General features: G+C 41.2%; 1 protein-coding gene and 1 long non-coding RNA gene across 3 annotated transcripts in view; one reads left to right on the forward strand and one right to left on the reverse strand.

The window, feature by feature from the left end:
- Positions 1-9,722: 9,722 nt before the first annotated feature.
- Positions 9,723-27,882, forward strand: part of KLF13 (Kruppel like factor 13) — a 34,193-nt gene continuing 16,033 nt past the window's right edge. Inside the window, exons 1-2 of one of the 2 annotated variants that reach the window (XM_042038961.1) lie at positions 9,723-10,713; positions 27,122-27,356. In XM_042038961.1, coding sequence (XP_041894895.1) covers positions 10,173-10,713; positions 27,122-27,279 — 699 coding nt within the window. In that variant the 5' untranslated portion in view covers positions 9,723-10,172 and the 3' untranslated portion in view covers positions 27,280-27,356. Of the gene's footprint in view, positions 10,714-27,121; positions 27,357-27,882 lie in introns of those variants that run through there. The other variant, XM_042038960.1, reaches the window with a different exon arrangement.
- On the reverse strand, positions 16,719-27,524 carry LOC121669682. Its single transcript, XR_006017847.1, has 3 exons — positions 27,410-27,524; positions 25,622-25,807; positions 16,719-16,805 (listed from the first exon to the last, which is right to left on the reverse strand). It is a non-coding gene; the product is annotated as an uncharacterized LOC121669682 (long non-coding RNA).

Genomic DNA, 27,882 nt, shown 5'->3' on the forward strand with positions numbered 1-27,882 from the left:
AAACCTGTGCCTGGGCATTTCTGAAAATGCAAGGATCAGATTCTCATCCAATACACAAAGGTATCCTGGTTCTCATTCTACAAGAAAGTTGCTTGGTTGGACTTCAGAGGGCCTTTTTATAGTTTATATTACCTTCCCACATGGATTAAGTTTGGGCATATGTGAATTACTATGGGGTAACTCATCCTATCTCTGTCAAAGTATCTGGATTTTAGACATCTGTAGGGCTGATACTCAGGTGTCAATACACAGGTCTCAGGGTTGTTGTAAAGATGAAGAGAAGTCATAACACTGTCATGAAAGATGCCAGCACAGTGCAGCAGGAGACATGGGCCAGATAGAGGTCTTGTGCTGATAGTGCATATAGTGCAAACAGGGGCAATAAACAAGAAAAGGAGGAGAGAAGAGCAAATCTTGCTTCATAAACAGTTTCCGTTCATAAGGAATCATACAAACACTGCGTTTAAGGGACTACATGTGTTAAATACAGAGGAGACAATGAATCACAGGGTTTACAGCAATAGGGGAGTGAAGCAGTCTGTGTTCACAGATGAGAAAGGCTGGCTTAGCTTCTCAGGCCCTGTTTCTGGGAGCAGGATACATCTGCTGGCTAAATCTCCTTCACAGAAGAGGCAATAAAAGTTCTTGGCTGCAAGAAGAACTGACAGTGGTTCCAGAGGCAAAAAAAAATCAACTCCGGCAAATCTCCCATTGCTGCCAAGAAATCCACAGCAGAGCAGGAGTCACCAAAAGCCGTGGGTTGGACCAGCCAAAACAGTGCACCAGGACACTGCCCAGGGAAGGTAGGATCAGGAAAAGGGGCTGGTTTTCATAGAGAGGACACAGCAGTAGGGGACTAAGTCCCACAACAGGTGCTCCCTCACTCTCCCCACAGTGGGATGAGGGAGAGAACTGGAAGGGCAAAAGTGAGAAAACTTGTGTGTCGAAAAAAAAAAAAAAAGGAAAAACAAGTGATACAAAAGCAATCACTTAACACCAGCAACATCAATACCCTGCCAGTTCCCAAGCAATGGCAACCCCTGGAGAACTCACCCCAGCCTCATTGCTGAGCATGATGTTGTAGAGTACTGAATATCCCTTTGGTCAGCTGGGGTCAGCTGGCCTGGCTGTGTCCCCTCCCAGCCTCTTGCCCACCCCCAGCCTCCTCACTGCAGGGGCAGAGTGAGAAAAGGAGGAAGCCCGGACACTGTGTAAGCTCTACTCAGCAGTAGCTAAAACATCTGTGTGATATCAGCACTGTGTGGTGACAAATCCAAAGCACAGCACTGTACAGCTGCTGCAAGTAAATTAACCCCATCTCAGGCAGACACAGTATAGGGACCCACTCACACCCAGTTAAAGCTGAATGAACCTTGTCAACAGCCATCATCCCATGTTCAGCCTCCAGCTGCACTTGAGTAATGGTTTCCAGTGGAGTGGAATTCAGGCTTGGGTGTCTCACTTTCTTTAATCAATCAATAATAGACTGATTCATTTATTTTACATAAAACTCAGGGAGCTGACTTGCACAGCTTACACAGAAGGCTGTGTGGATAGATGGACAGACCACACGCCTGGGCTAGTGACCTAGATGCAGACTAAAGACAGGAATAAAAGGAAGTTTTACTGCACAAAGGCCAGTGAAGCTGAAATTTGTGCTGATAAATCTTTGAAAAGGAAACCCACTGAAAAACTCTAAGTTTCTGCCACAGACCTGGGTAACACTCTTGAAGTTGGACACACTGCAAACTCTGCTGGATTTGGTATTTGGATTTGCCAAAGGTCAGGGCACTCCTACCCTGGGGAAAAGCTTTTGCAGAGATGGGATCTCATCTACATTTAGACTCTTGAAACGGGTCAAAGTTTCCCAGTTAAGTGGACATTTTGGGTTAACAGTTTATTCCTTCAGTGGCAATCTTTAGGGAAGGCAAATATACAGGTCACATGAGCCTGCTGAAAACCAGTTACTTTACATATCACAAGTTACAGGCTCATATAGGCACAATAACCACCCACATGCACTTGGTCACTTTTTCAGCAACCTCATAACAACTCTAACATCAGAGGTCTCTGAGCAATCTAGCTCCTTGTCATTCAGTCTCTGAATCTCTCTCTTTAGCTGTCCTTTGAATCAAGCAGCAACAAAACTGATTTTTCTCCTTCCCCCATGCCCCACCATTTTCTCCACCACCAGTATGCTTGTCCTCTCCTTAAAAGGAAAGAAAAAGGCTAAGCAGAGGTGCTTTTAGGTGTAATTTGCAGTTACTGTGCTAAGCTCTCATCAGCCTCATCATGTAATCACCTCTCTTGAATCTCCATTACACCCTCACCTTCATGTCCAGATTCAGATTATAAATAATGTTTTGCCATGGAAAGTAGCCATTTTCTTATTCATGCAGATTCCACTGGGATGCACAGCTACCCATAAATACACAGTATTTCACCATCTTATAATGCTGTCTGAAAGAATTTATTTCATTCTTTGCAGTGGCTCAACTGAGAAGCCTAAGAAAAATTGATAGAACTCCCTATGTTAAATTCAGTTTGCAGTCTCACACAAACATACCAACTGCCCAATAGCAAGCATTATTCATCAATTGTACCCAAACATCGTATCTTTTCATAATGATTCTGCAACTATAAAATGCTGATTTTTGAACACTGACTACTCCAGTAGGTTTAACATATTACTCATCTTCTTATATTATAATCTGTTTCAGAAAGCATATTGCAAAAATATCCAGCTGCTTTTGCAATATTTTGCAGTGGTGTTTTCACCTGTGAGTCATTGCTGATTTGCAAGCATGAATGTGAATGAATGTTATACAACTTTTACTGAATAAGTTACTGGATCAATTCACTCACCTGAGCACTTCCTGATGACGTGTTGGTATCTTCTGTGCTTTTGAATGAAAAGAAGCTTAGTAAAAGTGACAACATGCAATACTCACACATTGCAAAAAGCACAAAGAAACAGAAATAATAAATGGGTAAATCATAGAAGACCAAAACCAACACTGAAACGAGTTAAACCGAGCTCAAAGTAATGATTCTGTGGATCAAATCCAGTGGAAGTGATTATGCTCAATACATGGCTTCTAACTTCATCACTTTCTGCCTTGTAGCTGGCAAAACCTGACAGAAGTCTGGTTACAGAATGAAAATAGAGGAGGTAATTATTTTATGTTTTACCTTCCCATCTTTGCCGTACCTCTACTTGAACACCCTCCTTTTCTTCGGTAAGCTTTATTCAACTTGATGTTGCATTTAAAACAAGTTATTTTCTTTTTCTGACCCAATTCCTCACAAATACATAGCAGGTGGAGAAGTAGATGTTATCCTTTCAAGTTCTATGATTTTCTTATGGCAGGAAAGTTACAATTTCCAATATTCTTAAGTTTTTATATCAACAGTTAGAAAGCCCTTTACTGGTGCAGCTGCTGACTTATTATGACTGGATATCTCAGAACCACTGGCCATCAGACGTAAGTCCTGCACTTGGAAGGTTTTCATCATGTGTTACAGACCATTGACCTACAGCTTGGCTCTCAACAAATTGCTCTTCTGTAAAGTAGGATGAACAGCAACCTTATGGAAATTAGAAGACAGAAAGGTAAAAGGAAGATAAAAAAGGAAATTAATAGCAAAAATCCTGAATGTTTACTTGTGGGTCACCAGTTCAGAGGTCTGACCACAGCAGAAAAGCAGGTCTGTATCTGGAAATGAACCAACACACTCTTGTGCCTCAGCTGCAGAGGTCAGGCACATGATGGAACAGGCCTGCTTGGTGTATTCAGTGATGTTGATCGCTGTGCAGCCTTTTAGGATGACCAGCTGATCATTATTGCAAACACCAGTGCTACCATCTTAAAGAAGTCCTCTTTTCCTGCTTTGTGGCTGAAACAAACCAGAGAAATAGGCCTCTACAACCTCACTTATGGTATTTCTTTGATCACAGCTGTCTCAGAGGTTGTCTGTAAAAAAGAATGCCATGAGCACAGGAACTGCAGGTGTCTCCTGTGTTCTGCTGAGCACTCAATGTCTGACAGCTGAAGCAGAAACTGAATTTCAGTTTCCTGCTTACAAAGGAGTGCTTGACTTCTGTCTCTGGGCTTTCCAGTGTGGAAGAGGCAGGGCCCAGAAGCCACCTAACCCTACAAGCATGTAAGGTACCCCCCAGCCCCCAGTCGGTGTTGCCACTTAGAAATTCACAAGCATTATTTGCACACACAGTGGCTTTGATGATTCTGTGGATGGTCTCATTGTGTCCTCCCAAGAAATCCATTAAAACTGATCCAGTTTCTATACAATATCATTGGTGCTCACTTCTAAGATCTAAACTATCATTTCATGCTTTGTGACAGAAAAGGACTAAGCACTGAGCAACGATTGTGCTTCCTTTTGTTTCTCAGCTTTTGGCATTTTCCACAAAGATACAACATTACCCAGTAAATACCAATTCACTCAGACCAGTGGAGTCCGGTTGGGACTCTCCATTTCCCTACCCCTTACCTTGCCATACTGGTTACTTCAGTCTCCTACTGCAGAAATGAACAGCTGAAAATAAAATAAACCTTTCGATCACTGCTCAATGCAAGTGTCATATCATACTCTCTTTTCTACAGCATGAATAGCACAAACTGATATAGTACACCCTAGTGTCTTTTGTGCCCCATCTTCTGAAAGTATCAAAATGCTTCTTAAATGTGAGATTTTTTTTCTGTCAGAATTTATTTTCCTAATTATTTTTTATCACTGCCACACCAATACCTTCTGCCATTTTGTGTGCAATCATTAGTTACAACAGCACCATGGGCAACATTTTGGCATTTTTGATTCTTGCCACAGCCAGTCCAGGAAGCTCAGTGACACGGCACACTGCTGTCACTAGAGGTTACAGCACTTTCTCAGCCCTCCAAAGCTTCTTGCTGTGTTTCTGAAATGTCAAAGTTGCCGACTACTGACTCACAGGTAAAAATAGCTTCTTGACTTTGTTTAATATTCAAGCCTTGCCTCCATCTTTTGCAAAAGTACTGCCAAATGTAAGCCACTGGAGCATTTTTATTTTTTTTACCAAGTCTTAAACAACTTATTAGTGATGTTGATACAAATTCAAGCAATTACTTGATTTGTCCAAACTAAAGTGAGCTAAAGGGATTCTGAAGATGAGGCTAAACATCTGATACTCACTCTTTTATTAAGACACCAGGAGACGTGGTGAAAACAACACTGTGCAAACGTTCACTGGAGTGTGTGGCTCACTTCTGCCAGAAACCTTTCATTGCCTCCCTCTCTTCCTATCTTCTGCAGTTCTGCATTACTATTAACCTGATACCAAAAGAGACTGTGTTAGGCATGCTTATCTTTGAGAGAGCTGCAGGCCACAGGCTTTAAAATTCTGTCCCCTTTTATTCCCTTTTCTTTCCAGAGGCCCCCTCTAACCATGAAACCACTAAGGAGGAACCACAGGAAAGCATCAGTACAAACTGATAGATTCCATCGAAGTATAGGATTGTGGATACAAGCACTGCAAGAATGCAGGCAGAGACATCTGTCATTGTCTCTGTTTCCTTTTTTTCCTTGTTTCTTCAGTTTTATTGGAAAAGGAACTACTTACATAAACAAAATAAAATTACATCTTTTCATCTTACAGCTGCTGTGCAGTAACTGAAATACAGAGAGGGGCTACATGGCCTTTTCCTTTTCCTGTTCTCATAAAGAGCTTCCTGAGATGATATAAAATAATGTTACTTCCCTGAAGTCCACAGAACTCCTGTGGTTTACAACTTTTTTATCTCACTCACTGGATCTAAAGCAGAAGTGTATGAAAAGAGAAAAAATTACTGAGCAAACTTGTGCAGGAGAAGTGCTGATGAAATATCTGCTACTATAAAACTGCATGTTCAGATCTTATCATGGTCCTTGGAACAGTAAACTAATTTCTCTCAGATAAAATTCCTCATATCTCCCACTCATAAAATTCTTATTTCAGATTGCCCCATTTTGCATGTTGCAGTCTTCCACTATTATTTGGTTTACAGCATCCTTTTAATTAGAATAACAGTTTTTACACTAGTTACAAAAAAATGTTGCTATAGCTCAATTTTTTCTTTATTTTGGCCATGCAAAATAAAACATCAGTCTAGCATTTGTATAAGAACTTTGTTCTATTCTGTTTAAAGTTCCTGTTAACAGAGTCCATAAAACTATTTTCCTTTCACAAAGCATTTTAGAGTTTCATATTCCTGTAATTTAAAACAATGAGCTATTTTGGGAAGGGCAAAGCAGGGTGGATTCCATGTAAAATTATTCTGCTGCTATGCATTTGTAGCTAAACAAAACTTTAAATTATGTTATAAGAAAACAATAAAAACCTCTGCCAAAAACCAGGCTGTATTTCTTGAGTGGATAGAAAAATAGTGCCATAACAGAGGGAAAAATTCTCACCTCAGTCTGTGGGACAAATGCCTGCAGGTAAGAATACATCAACAACATAATCAAATAAAGAAAATTAAATAAGGAGGTAGGATCTATTTCTATTACTTTTTTGTAATCTCAGTTTCAAAATTCTCTTCCTTTGGTGAGAACAAGTCAGGTATAAGATGTTCAACAGAGGTGAATTTGAGATTTACTGTTTACTTACATAAATCCACTTTTCCACTTAATCAGAAAAAATAACATGCAATAAGTAACAATGAACAAATAGGCAGGTAAATATATATCATTATAAGAAAGAGTTGATAAATGGGCACAGTATTTTGCATAGTGATTTTCCATAAATTGTTTTTGTTCTACAGATCTAATGTAATGACTGAAATTCCTTGCAAAGGAGACAGACCTCCTACCCCTGCTACCTGCAAAGAGGTTATTTACTACTGTTAGTTCACACAGCTGCATTTGAGATTTGCAACCCTGCATTGAAGCCAAAGCTGGTCCTACTGGGCAGCTAGAATTATGTCCACATGACAAATACTACACACCCTGCTCTTGAACAGGCACAGATAGTGACTTTCATACTGTGTGCAAAACAAGACAATTTTTTTTTTTTTACTTCTAGTGAGCTATTAGAAAGTCAGAAGTGCATTTTGATTCATAGTTATGATTTAAAATAGAGTAATATATGAACCATAACTGGTTCTATGGACTACATAGACATCTGCCGAATATCACTAACTTTTCTTTTGCATCAAAAAGACTTTCTATTACAAGTAACCTTCACAACATTGCTCTTTCCCAAATGAAGAGGAAGCTCATAGGGTTCATCCAACCAAAGAAGGAGTAAGTATTCATCCAAGCAAACCTCCTCCCGAGCCCCCCGCCTGCCCTGAACCCCCCTGTGCCACATTCCCAGCCCGGTACTAACACAAATTCTCAGTGCACGACGGCAGAAGGACGGGAGAGGCCATGGACCATGGTGGGCTTGTTTACGGGCGCAAGTTTTACATGAAAGGCACTCCTACACAACAGCAGCTGCTCTCAGAACAAGGCTTTAACCCAACAGATCATTTGAAAAATGAAGTCCGTCCCTCTCCCGGCCATCAACTGTACACGCCATTACCCGCTCACAGCCGCCTCTGCCATCGGGCCCGGCTATGCACACGACGCCGAGCCGCTCTTCTCTGTCCAGAGATCCCAGGAACGTGGTGAGTAGCGTCCTGCCCGCTCACGCCATGAACACAAAACACGAGCAGCATCAGATCGTCACCCACAGAAACCCCGACCACCACCGTGTGCACTGTCCACGCCTGAGGGAAGCCTCGCCCAACATGTGAGAGCCCTTCCCATTGGCCGGCCCTCTCCGAAAAGCGCCTGAGGGGGCCGGGGCAGCCAATCACAGTCCTCGTCTCTCCCGGGGCGTTCTCCCATCACACCAGGCAGGCGGTGTGGGCCGCGCTGAGCGCGGGAATTCCCAGGATTTGCCGAGGTCCTTGTCGGCTCTGCCAGCAAGCCTGCCCCGGCCGGGGACAGGCCACACCGGCCCCTCTGACTCCGGGGAAGTCACTGCTATACAGCGGGAAAGAGCACGGCCAGAATAGAGCGTGACGGGCCGAGAGAGCGTCGAGGAGAGGCGGTAGGAGAGAGGCCCAGCAGGGCTGAGGGGGGCTGTGTGGGCTGAGGGCACAGAGATACTAGGGGGCCTTTGGAACCCCCGTCAGTGCTGGGGCAAAGCCTGCTGGTGGCTGGCGACCAGGATAGTCCAGGTCTTTCTTTTACTGTACATTTTCTGATAATTGTCCTTGATGCTGGAGTTAAGACTGGGAACTTATACCTAAGCATTGCCCTTTCTCATTTCCCTGAAAACGGCCCCTGTTTCTTCTCAAACTGAGAGAGCTGCAAGGTTTCTTCTCTGAATGTACTGCTAAAGAACCACGAGGTAGGTCTACTTAAGCAATTCTTCTCTCTCAAGAAGGAGGTTGAGCTTGGACAGAACAAAAATTTCTTATGAGAATGTTTTCCACAGAATTCCTTTTTTTCTAATGGGTAAGTCTCAAGCTCAACCTTTTTATTTGGAAATGTGTTAACATTTCCTGTAGATCTGCTCAGCAGAACAAATGGTATGGTACGGTATGTCTGCATCAAAATGATCTGTCTCAATTCAGCATTAAACCACATCCTCCTGCACTGGTTGTGCCTTATTTCCCTCTGCTACAGAGACTGCACTACAGGCTGCCCTGTTCCGAGCAGACATGGGGCACTGTGGCAGGCACAGGTTACCCATAAGCCTGGCCCTGAAGGGCAGTGTTGCATGGGAACATAAATCCTGTTTTTTCACAAAGCACAGTGGTAGCAGAAGCAGACTTTACTCCTGAATGTGGTATTTCCACATGTACGAAACCAGCTTTTTGCTCAGCCTAACACCAAAACTATTTGGGTTTCTGGAACAGATGTTCACTTCCTCTCACACCCCCTCAAACTCCACAAAAATTTTCCTCCAGAAAGAAGTGCTTCCAAAGCAACCCTCCTCTGATCATCTCTGTCTCAGAGAAAAGGGCCATCTTTGCTAAAGACATGAATTTCATAGGAATTAGTCTGGAGAAGCATGTTCCAGCAAAAGGTAATAGGTATCACAAGTGCTTTCAGATCTCCATTTAGATGCATTTCTTTACTTCTGCTCTCTAAGTTAGTCACAAATACAACTCTCTCGTTGGTTCAGGCATTAATCGCTATAAAACTGAGATGTATCTTTTATAAGGAGAAAATAATAATGAAACCAAATTTATTTGCATTTGTACTTTTAAATAATTCAGAGGCTGCAGAGTGCTAGAGTTTTGACAGAAAGGAAGGTGATTTCAAGTGTGTTCCCCAGCAGTTAGTTAAACCTGTCACAACCCATTAAAATCCACATCCGAGCTCCATCTGTGTAGCTGCGGACCAAACTGTGCAGCCTCGCTCCTTCCTGTCATTTGTATCAGTTCCAACTTCACAGCGTTTTAATCTGGTAACAGTTCAGCGCCTGTTAAACTGTCCCTTGCAGTGCAGGTCTAACACGGATGTTATCGAATCGCTTACGTCCGTCAGAGGGTGCAGGGGAGGGAGCGAAAGGCCCGGGACCGGCGGAGGGGTCCGCGCGTGCCGCTCTGCGCGCTGCGGCCGCGGCGGGGGCGGAGGGTGCCGGCCGCGCGCGCCGCCAGCCAATCGGGCGCTTCCTCCCGTCGGCGGGCGCTGCCCCCCGCGCGCGCCGCCCACCTGCTGGCGCGGGCTGCGGTCCCGCGCTGACGTCACGCCCAGATGTTCCCCAGGCCACGCCCCGCGGGGTCCGGGCGGCTCCGGGCAGCGATAACGGGGCGCGCCGGGTCCGCTGTCACAGCGTGATGGGAGGGCTGCGAGACCGCATCGCCTGCTCATTGCCTTCTTGAGAAAACGGCATTAATCCATACTTCGAGCAACAAGCTGCCAGTGCCAGGATCTATCTGCTGTTCTTTTTCTCTTCCATTGGACCGCCAACGCTTTTTCGATTTAGTGACAAGCTGGGTGTGATCGTCATGAACAAAGTGTGGGTTTGATGGCTGCTAAATCAGCCTTTACTCCTACAAACCGATCCTAAGAAATAAGGGAGGGAAAAGTCTGCTTGTGTAATCTTTTTAAAAAGGGAAAGAGCACTGTTGTGTTTGGTTTGTTTTTTCTTTTTTTTTGTCTTCGTCTGTTTGGATTTTTTTTTAAACTTATGAAAAATGGCAACAGCAGCATACGTGGATCATTTTGCAGCAGAGTGCCTTGTTTCTATGTCAAGTCGTGCTGTTATCCATAGTCCCAAAGGGGAGCCTGATCCCCAACTTGATGCAGCAATACTTCCTTCATCCAATGAAGAAGATGGACGGGAAGTCAGAGAAACCGGGAAAGACAATGGATCATCATTACTCGTGGTAGCTAGCATTTTAGCAGATCTGAACCAGCATGTCCCAAACTCACCTGCTCTAAGGATGGAAAAAAAAGAGACGCTTGATATAACAGAACAAATACACATTTCTATTGCTCCTGAGGAGTTTGGGGAAGAAAGTCTGTCTTCAGCTGGTAAGCATGGAGGAGAAAGAGCAGCCACACCTACTAGCCTGGCTGCAGTAACTGAGCCAAGCCCCAGACAAAAGAACAAACGCATAAGAAGCTGGACTGACCCTGGATCACCCCAGAAAAAGCACAAATGCCACTATGTGGGGTGTGAAAAAGTTTATGGCAAATCTTCCCATCTTAAAGCTCATCTAAGGACCCACACAGGTTAGTTACAATCCAGCCAGAGATTTATTTGTTACAGCTTGGTAATTAAAATGAAAAACAAAACCAAACAAACTTTTATTTGGCTACTGTTATGGTTTCACCTCTCGGAACTCAAGCTCGGGAAAACCAAACAACAACAAAAAAAGCCCCTCTGGTAATAAGCCCTTACTGGGCATAGATTCAAAGCTAATGTTGCCCTTTTTTATTAATGTCACAGGGAGCGGCATGTGGGTCATCTGTGTGGATTGTACCAAGCTGTAATTTTTAGTTGCTGGCCTTCTTGTTCTGTGTGTCTCCTACTTCCCTCTCCTGTACTTCTTACCTCCCCGGTTTTCCTACTCCATGCTCCAGTCACTCTCTTTATAGCAGCTTATCACTTCCCATGCAGGTATCGATACTCTTGATATTTTAAAATTAAATGTTCTAGAGGCACCTACATGGCTGTGTGTCTGTTTCTTTCTTTAGCAGACACTTTGTGAAAGCTAGAGTAAGCAGAAGGTAGATGAGAGGCTGAACATGAGTCACAAGGAGACACCATAAGTGAGGTGAGAGGGGGATTTGGGCAGTGTCTAAAAAGCTTTTGGCAGCTGGGTAAAACCGAATTCTAAAGAAAAAAACATTTGATGTACTCATCAGTGTTCAGTGCTTACTTTTTGGTGAAGACTGAGCACTTTTTTGTTGGTACTGTAATTTATGAGACACACCCACAGAAAAAGTGGAAGTCTTGCAAGCGTTGTGAAAGTTGCACTGAAAGTATTAGGAGGGCCATCTTGAAACAGGCCCCATGACTTGCCACACCTCACGCCTCTGCCTGGTGCCAGGAAATGGGATGGCTTCCAGTCAGACAGGGGACACCAAAAATTGAGGAGACCAATCTCTGCTGAAGACACCAATCATAGCACATGTGTTGAGGCACCACACCGACTAGAGCAGACTTGTGCAAGCTGTTCCACTGAGTAATTTCAGATGGCAAATTAGTTTACTAAGATGTGTGGTCAGTTCTCTTACAAAGAGCAGTCAGAATGAGATCGTCAGAACTAAGCATGACATAACTCCTGAGCAGTTTTAGCTCTGAGGTGTTAGCCTCACCCATGCCGGCCCTACTTTCAGTGTACCTTCAGCTTTTTCTGTTGCCTTCCTGAGATAAAGCAAGAGCCTTTCTAATTTGACAATATGCTTTGCTCTCCGTGGGAGAGAAGAAAGCCCCATCAAATTTGAGCATATGGATGGACAATTCCCTGTGGCACACAGCCAAAGGAACAGCGTGTTCCTGGCACCCCAGGCAGCCTGTCCTGCTTTGCACTGTGTAACTGCTTTTTGCCGCCTTGGGAGTTACACAGAAAAGGTGTTTCCACTTGGCTTGCAGGGAATTGTCTCCATTAATTTTCAGTTCTTTTGCATTCTTATTGCTGGCATTTGCCATTGTACTGAAAGCAAAAGATAAATTTAGCAGCGTTTCTGGATTCCTAAACCAACCAGAGACCAAGAAGGGGAACTCCAACCCCTGATAAAAGAGAGGAGGGCTTGGCATGCCCGCCCTACTGGGAGAGGAGGGAGGGCAGGACCAGCGGGGAGTGTCGCTCCAGGCTGCCGGCAGAGCGGAGTCATTCGGGGACGCTGGCTCGCCTCCAAGTTCTCTTTTTTTTTTCTCTTTTCCCTTTTTTTTAACCCTTCATTTCCTGTATTTCTTTCCGTGACTGTAGGGCTCAACTGGTTGTTGCTGTAGCTAATGGCACTAAGAGAGCACGTGTGTGTGTCTGAGAGCTAAAGGAAAAGCAGGGAAGGGACTGTTTTTGCCCAGGGAGTGGCAGGACCCTCGGGGACTACAGCTTCTTTGTTTTCTTTCGTCTCCAGTGTCTGTGTGGGAAGCTTTAAGCAAAGCTGCCAAGTTTCCCTCCTCACTGGCAACAGGTCTGTCTCTGGACTGAGTTTTAAACAGGCTTAAAATGCCTCTTACTCTCCTTGCAGAATGTTTTCTAAGGTGTTTGAATTTTTTTCTATCTTTAAAAGAAATTGTGACAGCCTTGAAAAAGGTTTGTAAGACATTAAGAGTTAAGCTAACAAAACAAATGATCACTCCCAGGACTGGTAAATGTCTGTTCTTACAAAACACATCATGGTGTTTTACTGCATCAGAACGAGGGTTTTGGGTCTCCTCTGCTCTCTAGTCATCCTGAGCTAGTTAACTAACACATCCATCTGCCCAGCTGTCAGATAGACAGGGTGATGGCTATCTACCTCACAGAGCAGTGGTGAAAGTACTCCAGGTACACATGGAAGCTGCTTTAAACAGCTATCCAAATAACTCCCAAACCTGCTTGCTAAGAACAGTCAAAACTTCTGCTATGGAGCAGAACTTCTTCCATGTGCTATATGACTAGATGAGCTGCTATTTAGGGGTGACCAGAGGGCTGAGAACAGCACTGCAGGCTAGAAGATAACTGTTGATCATGCAAGAGGTACTTGAACAGAACAGTTTATGAGTTGCTTTTGAAACTTGCTTGTCCTTGTCTGCTGCTGTGCTGAGAAAATAAAGGCTTTACTCTTCATGGTTTGAGGAAGGATAGACTGGATCCTTGAGCTTATGTCAGAGATACAGAGCCTTCCAAGTACTATTGCATCAAATCCAGCCCAACTTGAGAGGGACTGAGAGCTGGTACTATTTTCCAGCTGTTTGGTGCTCTGTGTGAAATCCTTCTGATAGTTATAGGCAGATATCAGAGCTTAAATATGTAAAGTAAAAACCATAGTGCGCAGGATGCTAATTCTCCTATTTAAAGCAGAAGAACCAAGATGGAAATGCCAAGAGCATCTGCTTTTTGTCCTTTACTCAGTGTACAGCGTTTTTCAGTACTCCTATTAGGACAAAATGTGCTGGAGCAATCCACAGTTTGTTGTGTGCTTTTTTGGTATACTACTGGTTAATCTGTCTCAACCTTATGAATACTTCATCTTTATTACACTGCAAACCCTTGAACCAGGCAAAAAAACTTTTGTCACCAAAATCTTCTCTGTTCTCTCCACCAGCTTTCAAAATTCCCATCCCCCTATGTTTCTTTTCATGTTTATGTTTTCTACTCTAGGCTCTTACTTAATGTCCTGGAGTTCAACATGATCATCAGCCACAAAGCCCTTGAAGTTTTAATATTTACCAGAAGGTTATATTTAGTGCCAGTGGGTAGTTGTCAAGTCTGATTATTTTTCCACTAAGGCTCCCGTGGATCTCAAAAGCTCTGTTGTGGTCCACAGAGGCAGCACCCCCGTTTGTCCCAAGCTGTACTGACCCCACTGATACAAAAAGTTTCACTGATGCACTGATTTCAAAAATCCTCTCCCCTGAGAAAATTCCTAAACACAAAGGACTTGCAAAAAATCAGCTAAATAATGTACATGACAGAGCTCTCCTTCATCTAAGCAGGTTTTCAGCACAGAGGTCTGGAAATTTTCTGGAGTTACTGGAAACCAGTTGGTCTCTTGATGCACCAGTGAAAGAAGGGAGACAGTACAGAGCCTAATAGCAATCTACAGGCTACAATCTTATAGAGCCTTGTCCAGGACTGCTGTGTTCTGAGAGGCTGTAGAGAGTCCCAGCTTATTGCATTATATGACGTATTTATACATTGAGAAAAACTGATGGGATTTTCGGCAAGTATCACAAGAATTCTATGTATTGCATCTCCCCATCAAATCATTGTGACTTTTCAAGCTTTTAGCCATCTGCATTAGCACACCATCACCATCATGAATACAGAGAAAGTACGAAATAAACCTTCATTTAACTCCATTGAACTGTCCTTCTAAACTTACTAGTTATAAGCACTAAGCAGCACATCTTAACACAGAAACAGCTTTTCAGTCAGTCATCAGAATTAAATGAGTCTGCACAAATTAGCAGGAGCTAAGGAGAAGGAGGCACCAGTCTCAGCCTGGAGTCTTACTTAGTCTTGCAGCAAAACCAACTTAGGGGCCATGCAGCTTAACAGTAGCTCTTCTGTACTATTGCTAAACCAGCTTTATGTGGCTGTTGGAGCACAGGAAGAAGCAAAGGCCTAATTATATTATCCTTGCTCATAGATGTCAGGTTAGGACTCATCCAAGAGAAGGTGGTCAAGACATATGTTGATCTCTAGCTGGCAGAGTGAGCTTGGGCAGCTATGTGTTCTGCCTGCTCAACCCTGCAATTGTGGAGGATATATTATTTGGCATGTGTTGTTCTTTTTAGTCTAACCCTTATTTATTAGCTGAATTGAAATAGGTAGAAAAGACCAACTTATTTCCATTTCTTTACATTAAATCTCTATAATCACATATTTGAGGATGACACTAATGAACCTATATGACAAAAAGCTCTTTTTTAGCTTATGCACCCTTTTTTCCCCATCAGTTATTATATCTTGTTTCCCTGGGCAAAATTTCTCTGATGACTTTGTAGCTAGTCTATGTGAAGATGGAGAATTTAATAATGTATTTGCCATTTGAAAGCAATCTGAGAATAAAGCAATCAAACCTCACTGTGACAAGTATGACAAGAGCATAACAATTAGGCTGGACAAACAGGAGGAGTATATCGCTTGTGTTCAGGCTGGTAAAGAGGCCTTTATATAAAGTACAAATAATCCATTTTAAATCGAGGTTTTGATTTCACTTTCAGTTCTAGTAAGTCTGATTTGCTCACACTATGTTAATTCAAAACAAAACAGTAAAGCACAGCTTCCCTTAAGTTCTGAATCAAGATGCTATCCATGTGTGTAGAAACCAATCAACAATGTAAGAAGGAAGTTTTTCTATCATTGAAACAAACTTTATATTCCATTTTAGCACCTGGCAATTGCAATTACTAGAAACATAACTAGTTAAATAAAAAAAAGCATGGACTAGATTTGGCTGAGATTTCTTTAGCTTGTCTCTAGGCACACATTGACTCTTAAAGGGGTATATGTGTATGTGTGTAGCAAGTGGGCAGTGTTGGTGAAGACCCGAGGCTTTGCAGGAAAAGATTACAAGAGAAAAAACCCAGTCTAGGGCCTTCTGTGCCACTCAAGAGCAGTGCAAAGCAGGACTGCAGACAGCTCTTGTGTACAGCAGGATGAAATGAGTGGTGCTGGTGCTTCAGTCCTTCCTCCTGAGCTGCCAGTTGGGCTGCTCTGCATACCAGGACTTATGGGGAGCTGTGCTCCCTCTGAACAGGATACCAGAGAAAATTGGAAAGGCCTTTCCCCAATGTGGATTTCCCAAAGGCAAAAGGACAGACTAAATGAGTTTGTCCCTCTGCATGTTGGGCCTCCTGGGTTAGATTTCTTGTGTTAAAAGTTAGAAACAGCTCACAGGCTCTGCATGCTTCCCTCACTCTCATTAGCATACACCCAGATTATCCAAAAGCTGCAAGATGACTTTAGGCTGTTGTGGCCCTTAAGTGCCTTCCACCTCCTTACTTTGCTGAGTGCATCAAAATATTTTCTCTAAGGTTTTTTTTCTGAGATGGACCCAAGTGGTGGCTTCTGGACAGATTCAAATACCAGCCTCACGAAACAGTTGTCTCTCCAGCCTAAGGCGTAAGCCTTCTTTCTCAGTGTTAAGAACTTCAGCAGCCTGTTACTTTTTTTCTGAAAACTGATAATGTTAACTCTTTTAATAAGCCTATATTTTTAAAAACAATACAGATTTTTAAAGCATTGTTTGTGTTTCCTCTGAAAGAACTTCACAACTCCTTTCTTACTTCCTCTAAGAACATTTCAACACGTTAAAAAAAAAGTCAGTAGAAAACATAGAACAACTTCCTTAAAAGCCCTGCCTAAGTCCTCACCCTACAATGCAATTCCCAAGACTAAAGTTCTTTTTTAAAAGCATTGATTCTAAGCCTGGATCAAACAATCTATGTTCATTGAAGATAACAAAAAATATATATGCTATAAGTTTCTTAATGTTAAAGTCCTTGAAATAAACATAGGGCATAAATTTCTGGAAAAGTAAGCAAATTTTAAAACTTACATATTTCAAAAGGAGCTGAAGTCAGGAAGAAAAGTAAAACTACTCCTACTCACTCTTTTTACCGGACTGCTTCAAGACTGAATAACAGGATGCAGTCAATTCAGCTGCAAAAGAGTTAGGGCTGAATTAGTTGCATGGAGAATGCAATTGGATGACACCTGTCTTTACCACACACTTGATTAATATTAGCTATTAAGAGGAACCTCTCCTGATGGTTATACAGGTTTTTCTGTGAAAGGCTTCCCTTTATTTCTTTCCCCCCCCCCCCTCTTTCTCCCTAGTCTTTATGGAGATATTAGTCATGCAGAAGATACAGAAATGAAGTTTCTGGTAACAATTAACAGAATGTAGGTATTGTAGCTAAAAAGCATTTAAAGTAAAACTGTACTTGTCATTGTTACAACTAGGTGTCTAATGGAAAATCAGAAACATCACAGATTTCTCTTTCCACAACCCATTTTTCTTTTAGCACAGAAGTGGGACTTGAGTCCAGTGTAATGAAACCTATTACTATTGGAAGTAGTGAGGATGGATGACCCTCCAGTTGTTTTCCTCATCCTAAACACAGGTAGTAGCACTTCCCTTCTCAGTGGCAAGATCTAGGTCTTAAAAATAATTGGGAGTCAACCAGCAGGCAAGTTTTTTAATGAATGGACAGTTGCAATTGATAGCTGTGTTTGTATTAGAAATTAATCACAGCCCTATGGACAAGAGTGTTCAGAATGATCTGCAGAAGACTTTTCGGCAGTAGCGTTTCTCTGCAGGACACTGGAAAGTGTATGTGGCAGAAGTTTTGCATAAACAAACCTTTTGCTAAACTGGAATTCCTTATGAAACAAACTCACAATTGGATTCCATCTGAAAAGAAGGCACCTTTAACCATTTAAAATACAACTGTTCCATTGTGTTATTGTCTGGCTGAGTATGGTTATAGCACGTCCAAGAGCAGAAACCTGGAACTTGTTTATATTGGACATGTGGTTTCTAGTTCTGTTTTATAAGTTAAACATGTTCCAACTTCCCCCCCACCCCCTTCCAATCTTGGATCAGCTGTCTGGAAGTCGGTGCTGACAGAGCCAAAAAAATACTCTGCTGTTCAAATGCAGGACAACTTTTGAAGGGTCCTTTCTGTAGAATTTCTATAGGTATACTTTTTTCCCTTTGTTACCCACTTGGCTTTTGCATGGGCAGTGAGATCATTATCTTGCTGTGTTCAGTTTAACAATAGCTAGACAATGTGGGTTATTTAAGTGCAAGCACTGAAGTCAGACACACATATCCTGTATTTTTCAAGTCTTGCAGATTCAGCAGATCTTACAGCGCCTCCACTTAATATAAAAGAAAAATTTTTAAAAGTTCAGAGTGCTACTGCTGTGGTTACTTGTAGAAAAAACGACCTCAGAAGCTTTTTTGCAGCCCTAACATAAAAAGCAGTTACTAACCAGGAACTTGGCACAAGTCAAACGGTGTTAAAGTAAGCATATCCTGAAATGACCTCTAGTGCAGGGAAAAGATTTGCTGTAATCACTTACAGTCATTTTGTAGTGCTCTGGGGAAATACAGGCAATATATTGGTGACTGGGTAGCTGCTGATGTTGCAGTCAATGGATCAGTAAGCTATCTTAGATTTATTGCACACTGTATTTCTACCAGACCACTCTCTATTATTTGGTTATAAGTTATATGAGTTTTTGGAATAGAGGCACCTGAAAAACTCATATGAAAGAACACAGTGTTGCTGCTGCATGTTTTGCATCTTTCCATCTGCTTTGGTCCTGCAGCCAGCTAGAATATCCCTGGACGATAAATACCCAAGCAGAATGGGCATGCTGGTTATGTCCTTACTGCCTTCAACAGTAGCTTTTAAAGCTGGTTTAAAGGAGAGCAGCAGAAATGCTAACTCTTCCAAAGTAAGACCAGGTGAGGTACAGCAGCCAGAAGGGATATATTGAGCTTTTTAAAGTAAACAGCTGTCAGTATTTCCACTAGAGGAACTTAGAATGGAGCCAGCTGAAAAGAATTAGTACAACTTCAGATGTTTCCTGCAAAATTTTTGGTGAAATGATGGGCTGTTTGTTAATAGATCAGAGAAATACTTATTTTGCAGTTTCGGGGTAAATAAATGAAATTACATTGGTACAAATTTACATACTAGACCGGGACTTAAGACTATTTTACATTCTTACAAAATCTCGTAGCTGAATATAGGGCTGTCCTACATTATTAATCTAGTAGTTTGGACCTTATCCTGCTGTAACAGAACAGAGATGCTGCTAAAATCTCACAGAACCACAGACTAATTTTTGTTATTTATATGTAGGGGCTTACTGACTTTTAATTTGCAATCTCTTTTAAATACCAGCAGAAGGACTTGGAGATGAACATTAATACATGAGGGCCATGGCAGTTTTTGATTATTCTGGTGATTGATATATTTTCCAAGCCCTATGTGAATTGTATGCAGCTTTCTTATGCATGTGAAACTCCCCACAGAGCACTGAAAGCCCCTCAAAGTCAATGGAAACTTCCATTTGCTGTATATATATCTATACAAGCAGTGCCAATAAAATGTTTAGCCTTACTGTGTAATAAATCCAGAGTGTATTTGTAAAAATATCTTCTAAATTCTCCTAACATGGCCAAAACAAAACTGAATTTCTTAGATACCCCAAAGGGTTACTTTCAGACAGGATTATCATTGATACATCTTCCCCTTTGTGCAAAGACGTACCATATTTACACCTTCTATTTCACTCAGCTTTCATCATTAAAAACTACTGAGTTCTTCTCAGTTGCATTTTAGAATTTCTCAGACTGGCAACATTTGGAACCAAATTCTAGCTTAAATAGAAATGTATGAGCAAATGTATGAGCAACCAGAAAAGCAACTGCGTTGGAATTTATAGATGCCCCTACATAGTATTACTAGCATAAACAGACCTGAACAGACCTATAAGAAATGTATTAAAAAGCTCTTTTTTTTTTTTTTTTTTTTCCAAATGACAGAGAAGATGTAGAATTTGGTCATGGGACAAAGTAATTCTAATTACTGATTACTAATTTTAATAGATACTAGGTGTGAATTTAATAGAATCAGTTTTACTTCAAGGTGTATGATATGAGGTAAGACTAGCTAATCACATACCCCTTGTCTTAAAAAAAACAGCTCTCAGTGTCCGTAATAAGGAAACACACATGGGTTTTTTTAAGCACAGAATCTTGTGTTTCATTTGGAAAGAAACATCTTCCTAGCCCACCACCTGCAAATATAATATGCATATATATAGCATTGCCTTGATAATACATGTAAAAGTGGGTTTGCATGGTTAAATATAATTTTTAGTGAACCCTAACTGATTCTGCTGCTCCTCCATGCACTGCTGAGGCCTTGAAGGGGGAACAGGGCTGTTGCAGCTTCATAGATTACCTCAGTATTGCTCAAATAGTGGAACCTGAAGGGAGAATTCTCCCTCTACCCACAACCTCCAGCTCTTACCTGCTCTGCAGAATCCCTTAAGCTGTTGTTAAGGTAAGTTTTCACATGACTGCCAGAGTTTGTGGAGGGTCTGAAACAGTAACTTTAAGAGGAGCATAGCCAGAAAGTTGTGGGAACACAATGTTACTCATCATTCATCCCGGTGCTCCACAGCTTTCTTAACATCTCGTGTGCAAACGAGTTCAGGTATCACACGAGATCGAGGTAATTACCATGCTGAAAGACTTAACCATTTTCCCACATTTTTGTTCAGCTTGAGTGACTTTTGTTGTGTTGGCATCTCCTTTCAGTCTGCAGGACAATATCATTAAGGGCACCATCTCACTGACCAAATCAGACATGATTTAAGCCAGCATCTGTTGGAGCTTGGAGTACAAATTTAGCAGTCTGATGTCTGGGGAGCCATTTTAATTAATAAGTGTCATTGGTAGCTTTCAGAGGCTGAGGTGGTCAGGCAGATTACAATGTTATCTTTGCTGTGCTCACTGATGTAAGCAAACATTGTACAACAGCCGGCACAAATGCTTTACCATGATCCTTGTCCCAGACTTCTATAACTGGGACATGTGCAGATGAAATGTGTTTAGGAACATGACTGTCAGATACCTTATACTAAAGTGATAATTTACAAAGCTCTCACTCTATACTGCAGATACAAAACTGTAATGAGAAACAGCTTTTGAACACTGCTTGTCAAAGTACAGATGTTCAGCACCAGTATCTTCTAAGAAAAGTTTCAGTCAGTCCCCAAAGGGGTGTTCTCTAAAAAAAAAAAAAAAGACAACAAAAAGAACAGAACATTCTGTGATTCTGTTTCTTACCCTAACTGCAGTATTTGGAATTGGCTGATGTTTCCAGTAAGTAGTGTGGATTAAGCAAACACAGCTTTCCTCTCCAAGTATAAAATCTCACCTGACCCATACCAAAAGGGCCTACATGGTGAAGGGCTACACATTTTTAGACTTTTTGCTAACATTGCTTACTGGTGAAAAGTCATGTAGAACTCGTCTGTTTTCTCTGCATTTCTGAATGTGATTTTTCTGAGCAGTGTGGCCTCTGGGGTAAACAATATCACTGACCTTACCAAAACAAAATCACCTCTCTGAAAATACGCTATTTTAAAGCTATATCTTTTGCTTGATACTTTCTTTTTCTCTTCCCTATCATTTAAAATGAGATTGTTTAATAGGCTGGTGTTAATTCCTTGAGGTTTTAGGACTCTAACATGAAAAAATCCTAGTTCTCCCCTTTCACTATGTTTGATAGATTAATCAGGATTTGAGTACTTCCCTCCTCCCAGTCTAACACCAAACTTCTCAGTGAAAAAAAGAATCCTGACTGGTGTTCTTATAAATTGTTTACAGGAACATAATTTAATTTCTACATGCAATAGACTACTCCCCCTTGAATGTACAAATCACTAGATTAATTTTTGTCACTAAGGCAAAAATTACTAAAATTTTTTTTTTGTTATCAAGAATATAATAAGTTCCAAAAAAGTTCTGAGAGAATATTATCTGGCTGGTGCTTTGCTTTTGTAATGAATTCTTGAAAAAGCAGCTATACTCTCTAAAGTTATGTCATCAGTTTGTGCTGCTAAGGTTAGCATTTGCAGGTGAATTACAGACTAATTAGTTTGGAGAAACATTCCATACCTGTACTGAACTTATGTGCAAATGTTTGCTTAAAGCTTCTTTCCAAGAGCCAACTCTGGTTCTGTGTGTAGAGTTTCCTTGGAAAAATCCAAGTTGCATTTCTGTGTTATACATGTACACTGCCAATTGGATATGACCACTGTTGTTTGCAAGAGACTCAAACTCATTTGGTATAAGCTACATCTTTCTGGTGTTGGCATGCAAATTACTTTCTTAGATGTTTAGATGAATTTCTCACAGAAAGGCAAGGAGCTGATGTGATTGGTGTACTTGATAGTTTTTCTTTTTTGAATGCTATGGAGGATCTGAGGTCTAGTCTCATTTGCAAAGAAATCCAAATTATCTCATAACTGTTTCCTCAGCCAAGTAATTCTGAGGAGGCTGTACCATTCTCATCTGTGCAAGGCAAGGTCTGTGGTATTCCTTTATGAAGAAGTGACTCTGCTGGCACGTTTTTCATTTGAGTACATTTGTTGTGGTTTCACAGACAAACACAGGAAGAACAACAGTAACTTTCACTGCACAGCTGTTTCTCACTTGGAAATCAGACCACCTTTGGATTTTTTAATATCTAATGTTTTAAAAATATAAAAGCAGTCCTGAGTTCCTAGGTCAAGCTTGTGCTTGACTCTTCTGATTATAAAACACAGCTCCTTACCATCTGTGCAGAACTCCAATGACACAGCAGTAGACAGTGAATAATTAACTGATCCTTCAGCTTCTCTCTTACTTTCTATGTAGACATCGTTGTATCCAGTTCCTTCCCCCCTTTATTCAGGCATGGGAATAAGCCCTACCTGCCTCACACAGAGTGGTGAATTTGTTCTCCTAACAGCATTTACAGCCTTGAGTAGTAGAACAAAGGGTGAATCCCTGAAAAGGTGATTTACAAATCTGCATCGATGAGCATGCAGACAGCATGGTGTACACAACTTTACAGTGCTGAGATATTTATGTTCTGCAAAAAATGCTAAACACATACCTGGTTTTGTGCAGTGTAATGATGTATCATTTTTCCAAAGACTTAAGTTTTTCTGTTATTTGTCCATTATTCACAAATCCTAAAACTGAGCTGTAAAAACTAATTTTCAAAGGAAAGTAGAAACAAGTTCCAGCCAACTGGCTGAAAATCAAGTTCAAAGTACTTTGTGCATCATGTCTTTTGATAGGAATAATAAGCAGTCCCATTTGGCACTGTCAAGCTGCAACAGCAATAATTGGATCATCTCAATCCCGCAAAGCTAAGTCAGGATACAATACCACAACTCATGAAGCTGCAATTCCTGTTTTCTTTGGGTTTATTCACAGTCTGTCTGTTGTAACAGAACCTCCCAATTATTCAAGTTTATGAACCTTGCAGTTCTGCATATTGCAATTCTTGAATCCCAGCCCAAGACCCATGGTTGCCAGAGTTGTGCTCAGCAGGAGCTAGGAATATGGAAGGAAATCAGGTTCAAATAATTTTGTGGTTCTCAGATTTAGGACTGGATTGAGCAAGAGTCCAAATGGAAGTAAGAACAGCAGGGAACTTCTGTGATCTTCTTCAAAGTAAAAATTATATCCTGTACATCAGGTTTTAGAGCTAGCCTGCAGACTTACATGACACTGATATCTTTTAGAATTTCATAGTAATGGTGCAATTCCTATTATATTTCATAGCACTTCCCTATCCCAGGAATCTTCTCCTGAAAAAATTTGGCCACAGTACATAGTAAGATCCTGTATTTCAGAGTATTTCATTAGCCACTGTGCTTCAGGCATGCCAAGTGTGATCAACTAATTTCCTACAAACACAGGGAACGGATGCTCCACCTCAAAAAGTCAGGCCAGTGGGTTTCCCCTCCTCACCCAGAAAAGCAGGTCTGTTAGAGAATAGACCTGCACTCTTGAACAAACAAGTGTACAAGAGCAGCAATAAATGTGCTGGAGGCACTAGGAATTTATGTTTTGGGAAGTAATAAGGATCTTTCTACTATGACTTGTCTACAGTTACAGCTACTGAATTTTTACCTGACATGTATGAACCCACAGAATTAAGAATCTCTGCTAAGGAATCATTGATCTCTCACAAGGTGAAATGGTTTACATGCCAATAAGGTTTTTAAATACTTACAGAGAAAATGGTGGCTGCTGGGCAGCCCTTCTGGCATGATTCGTATGTATAAACCATGTTCTGCAGTGAGAAGTAACTGAGTTTAACAGAGTTTTAACACTTTACAGAGTGCTCTGTAAAGGCAAGCAGTGAACACATGGGTGCAGCATGCAAGGGAAGACGGAGTTGCTAAGGGGGGCATGATGTATATATGTATATTTTAGTAAATTTTAAAATAGTAGAGATGTTCCTTTCAATACTACTTTGAGATAGAAAAGTAGTGTTTGTAGTAGTATTTGCTCATTAAAAAGGGAATCCAGTTGATTTCTCTATGTGAGTCCATGATAAGTTTTTTGAAAACACCTCTCTGTTTTTGAGTTATGTAAGTTATATATCTTAAGATGCCCTTGACAAAGGTGTCTTTGAAATGCATCTGTCTTCTGTGTAAGATCTCAGCTTTTCAGTTATGTTTCGCATCCAGAGTCATATTCAGATAATTGGCTTGTGACTCGGATCCTCCACAATCCAGCAAATGCTCCATTCATTCAGTTCCAGCACTGGCCATGGCCTCTCTCCTACGCCATGACCCCACACATCAGGCACGGCTGGTGGGGCTGACTCCGTCACAACCCTGTACCAGCTGTCCTCAAAACCAACATCAAATGGGGGCGTCACAGCAGCTGAGCTGCACTTAGGGTGTGTCAAACCATGGGTGTTAACGGGAGAAGTGTTGAAAACCTTCTCTTGCTTATTTTCTGATTCAGTATGAGAATGAGGCCTGGATGGGTATGTGCTTAAAAACATTTGTGGTTTAAAGTATTAACACATAGAAAAGACTGAAAAAAGCTGAAACTAGAAAGGAGCAAGTAACTGGTGCTCTTTTTTCCTTTTCATACAGCTGTGGTTGAAGGAGGCTGCCAGGAGATGCAAAAGAAACAGGGAAGGACATATAAAATAGGACATATAAATGAGACTTGCAAGAGTTGAATGTGGAATTGCAAATACTGTCTTTTCTAAGAAGTTGACCTGTTTTAAAAGTGGGCACTTTAGAACATAACTACAACTGTTACAATAGAATATAACTCCTCTATTGAAAACAAAAAACCTGAAGCCTGGTTTAAACAGGGAGTGTGGTTTAACAATCTGGGCATAAGATTTTGAGGTGTATGCAATAGTTTTATGCATACCTTGAATGGCAGCTGCCTTGTGTCAAGCAACAGATTTAGTGTTTGATTATCAGCCCATAAAAACTACTTTCCAGAGCTGCCTGTTCCCTGAAGCTGGATGCTCAATATGGCCATTGGCAGATGCTGCTCATAAACTACTTCAACACCACCTTGCTCTCTGGCAAACAATTCACCCAGAATGAGAATAAAATAACAGGAAATCCCTCTCCCTCTCTCTTCCATACAGTTGCAATAAACTCTCAGTATCAGATTTTTCACTCAGCTTTACAGCTTTAGCTGTGCTTATAAATGCTGAAGCCCCAGGTTTCATGCATGCTGTGTTACTGTGATGTTGTTGATTGAACAGTTCAAAAGTTCACAAGGAGACATTTCACAATTACAGCCAAAGACAACTTTACTAACTTCTGTTTGCTTGGCTTCTAGCAAAATGAAATCTCATCCTGTCTCCAAATCCTGGGAGCTGCTGTGCACATGAAATGTCATAACTTACCCACAAGGTCTATTCATGCCAAAGTATGTGCACTTCAGTTGGAGGCAGATGACATTCAACATCTTCCAGAATTCAGATAAATAAAGTGCAGGTCTCAGATTAGATGAATAATCCTTTAGTCTGTTATTTCACATAGCAGGACAACCTTTTATGAATTTGATAAGCTTTGCTTTTACAAGCATTCTCCTGTTTTAAGTAGAAATGAATAATAAAAAAATCATTGATGTGTCAACAGAGAAAAGACTGATTCATGAGGTCATATGATTCCTTCTTTGCAGCTATTCATGCAACTGCTGAGCAGAGCTCGTGTAGCCAAAGTTTCCCAATTTCAGCATGAATTCACCCACAGTTCACACCAGATTAATATAATTGGTCATTATCTATTTAATTGCTCTCCCACTCTAAACATTTCCATTGTCTAACCAGAGATCTTGAACATTACCATGCAAATTTTTTGAAAGCCACCACAAATAAAAATTTGTGAGGTAGACTTTCATTGAAAGCAGTCTAAACCACTGCAAAGGTTGTTCCTGTGGTCATTGTACAGACAGGGATGGTTTATGAAGTTTCAGTTTGATTTCAGGCATTCTTGCAATGCAAGCATCTTCAGGTTCAAGTTTTTAGGTTTGCTCTAATTTTTATCTCCCAGAGTGATCAGAACTCAGATAAATAATTTCAGATTTCAGAATTTCAGACCATCTAAGTCAGCTAGCAGAATTTTTCAATAAGCACTAGCTAGCATTTTCATATAGAGAAGTCCCTTCCATTTTTAGACAAGCAAGGAGTAACCTGTGTCCCGCACTGAGGGCTGAGAAAAGAAAGGTCATCACACTGATCAAAAAAGGAGCACAGTTATCAGTGAAGATATGTTTGCAAAAGAATCTCGTAAAAAAAGTAATGACATTAAGAAGTCACTGTGTCCCATTTTTGGTTCCTGCCATTTGACCTGTGTGTACCTATTGGTTAATTCTACTACATACATAATTTCTCTATGCAATGACCACACCACTGAGAATGAATGGCTTGAGAGCCTGTGAGCTCTCTTGGCACATAATCCTGGGCTTCACAAAGAGAAATTCCCAGATTGGAAGGAGAGGCAGAAGTGTCCTATAGTGAGAATGTAATCGTTTTTTCCACTGTAAAGAGTGGGCTAAAGAAGGATATGATGCCAAGCAGTGTCATACTCTAGAGCTCCCATGGAGCTGCTAAGTCAGATGTCTGATCTAGAGCTGTTCTGGGTTTGCAGAGTGGGCTGGGTAACAGACTGAGCAATTCTGAGGTCACACAGGAAGGATCTAGACAGGAGTCTGTAATGGAAACCTTGTGTTTCTGTTGGTACCTTAACTGCACCTTCCCTGTAGATACATTTGGATCTGTTGTTTCCGCTATTGGAAAGACATTTTTCCCTCCTGGAGGAGGAGGAATCTAGTCTGAGGAGTTTGCTGGCTTCAGTTGCTGTCTGCATAACATTGTCATTAATCATCTTGTTTGCTCTAACAGAGGGTGAGTCGTGCAGCCGAAATCAGCTTGTAGCAGACAACAAATCAGCACTGCTAGCATGCTGCAACAGGAGTAACACGAGCCTGCAGGTGACTGAACAAGGCCTCAGTCCAGCACATGTATTTGTCAGGGGCCGCCTTTTTACTTTCAAGTTTTAGCTGGACTCGTTCAATAAAAACGGTGCTTATTATTAAGTACATTTGAAGAGCCCTCCTCTAGTCCCTTGTCACTTCAAAAGGTTTGAATTGGCTCATCAACAAGACAGAAAAAGAACAAAATCCCACATACCTTCATCACTGTTAGTCTGTTTTAAGAGGCCAGACTTTTCTGACTCATGCTGAAGCCACAATCTCTGTATGTAAGGAATGAAGAAAGTCCCTTAAACAACAAATTTTTGGCTCAAGGCAAGAATTCCAGGCTTAAAATCCTGTGCTGGGGTGATGCAATAGGTCAGATTTGCTGATTAGCACATAGATTTTTTTTATTTTCAACCCCAGCATTCTTTTCAAGTATACTTATTTAAAACTTTAACTGACCAATGGAAAAGGAAAAAAAATTCCCCGTTTTAGTTTTGTCATTCAGTAATACCTAGATGTGTTCAGAGGCTTTTACAGTGGTTTTTTATTTTCTAATCACAATAGATGTTTAAATAATCATCTTCCTTTATTACATTCATAGAGCTGAGTAGAAAAAATTAGAGAAATACAGTAATAAAAGGGCTACTTTACTAAACTTCAGAGTTCCCTTCTTTGTTGAGTGTC

This window comes from Corvus kubaryi, unplaced genomic scaffold (assembly GCF_017639235.1).
Source record: "Corvus kubaryi isolate FWS band 111438036 unplaced genomic scaffold, C.kubaryi_AGA036_p1.0 37394, whole genome shotgun sequence".
NCBI classification, from domain to species: domain Eukaryota; kingdom Metazoa; phylum Chordata; class Aves; order Passeriformes; family Corvidae; genus Corvus; species Corvus kubaryi.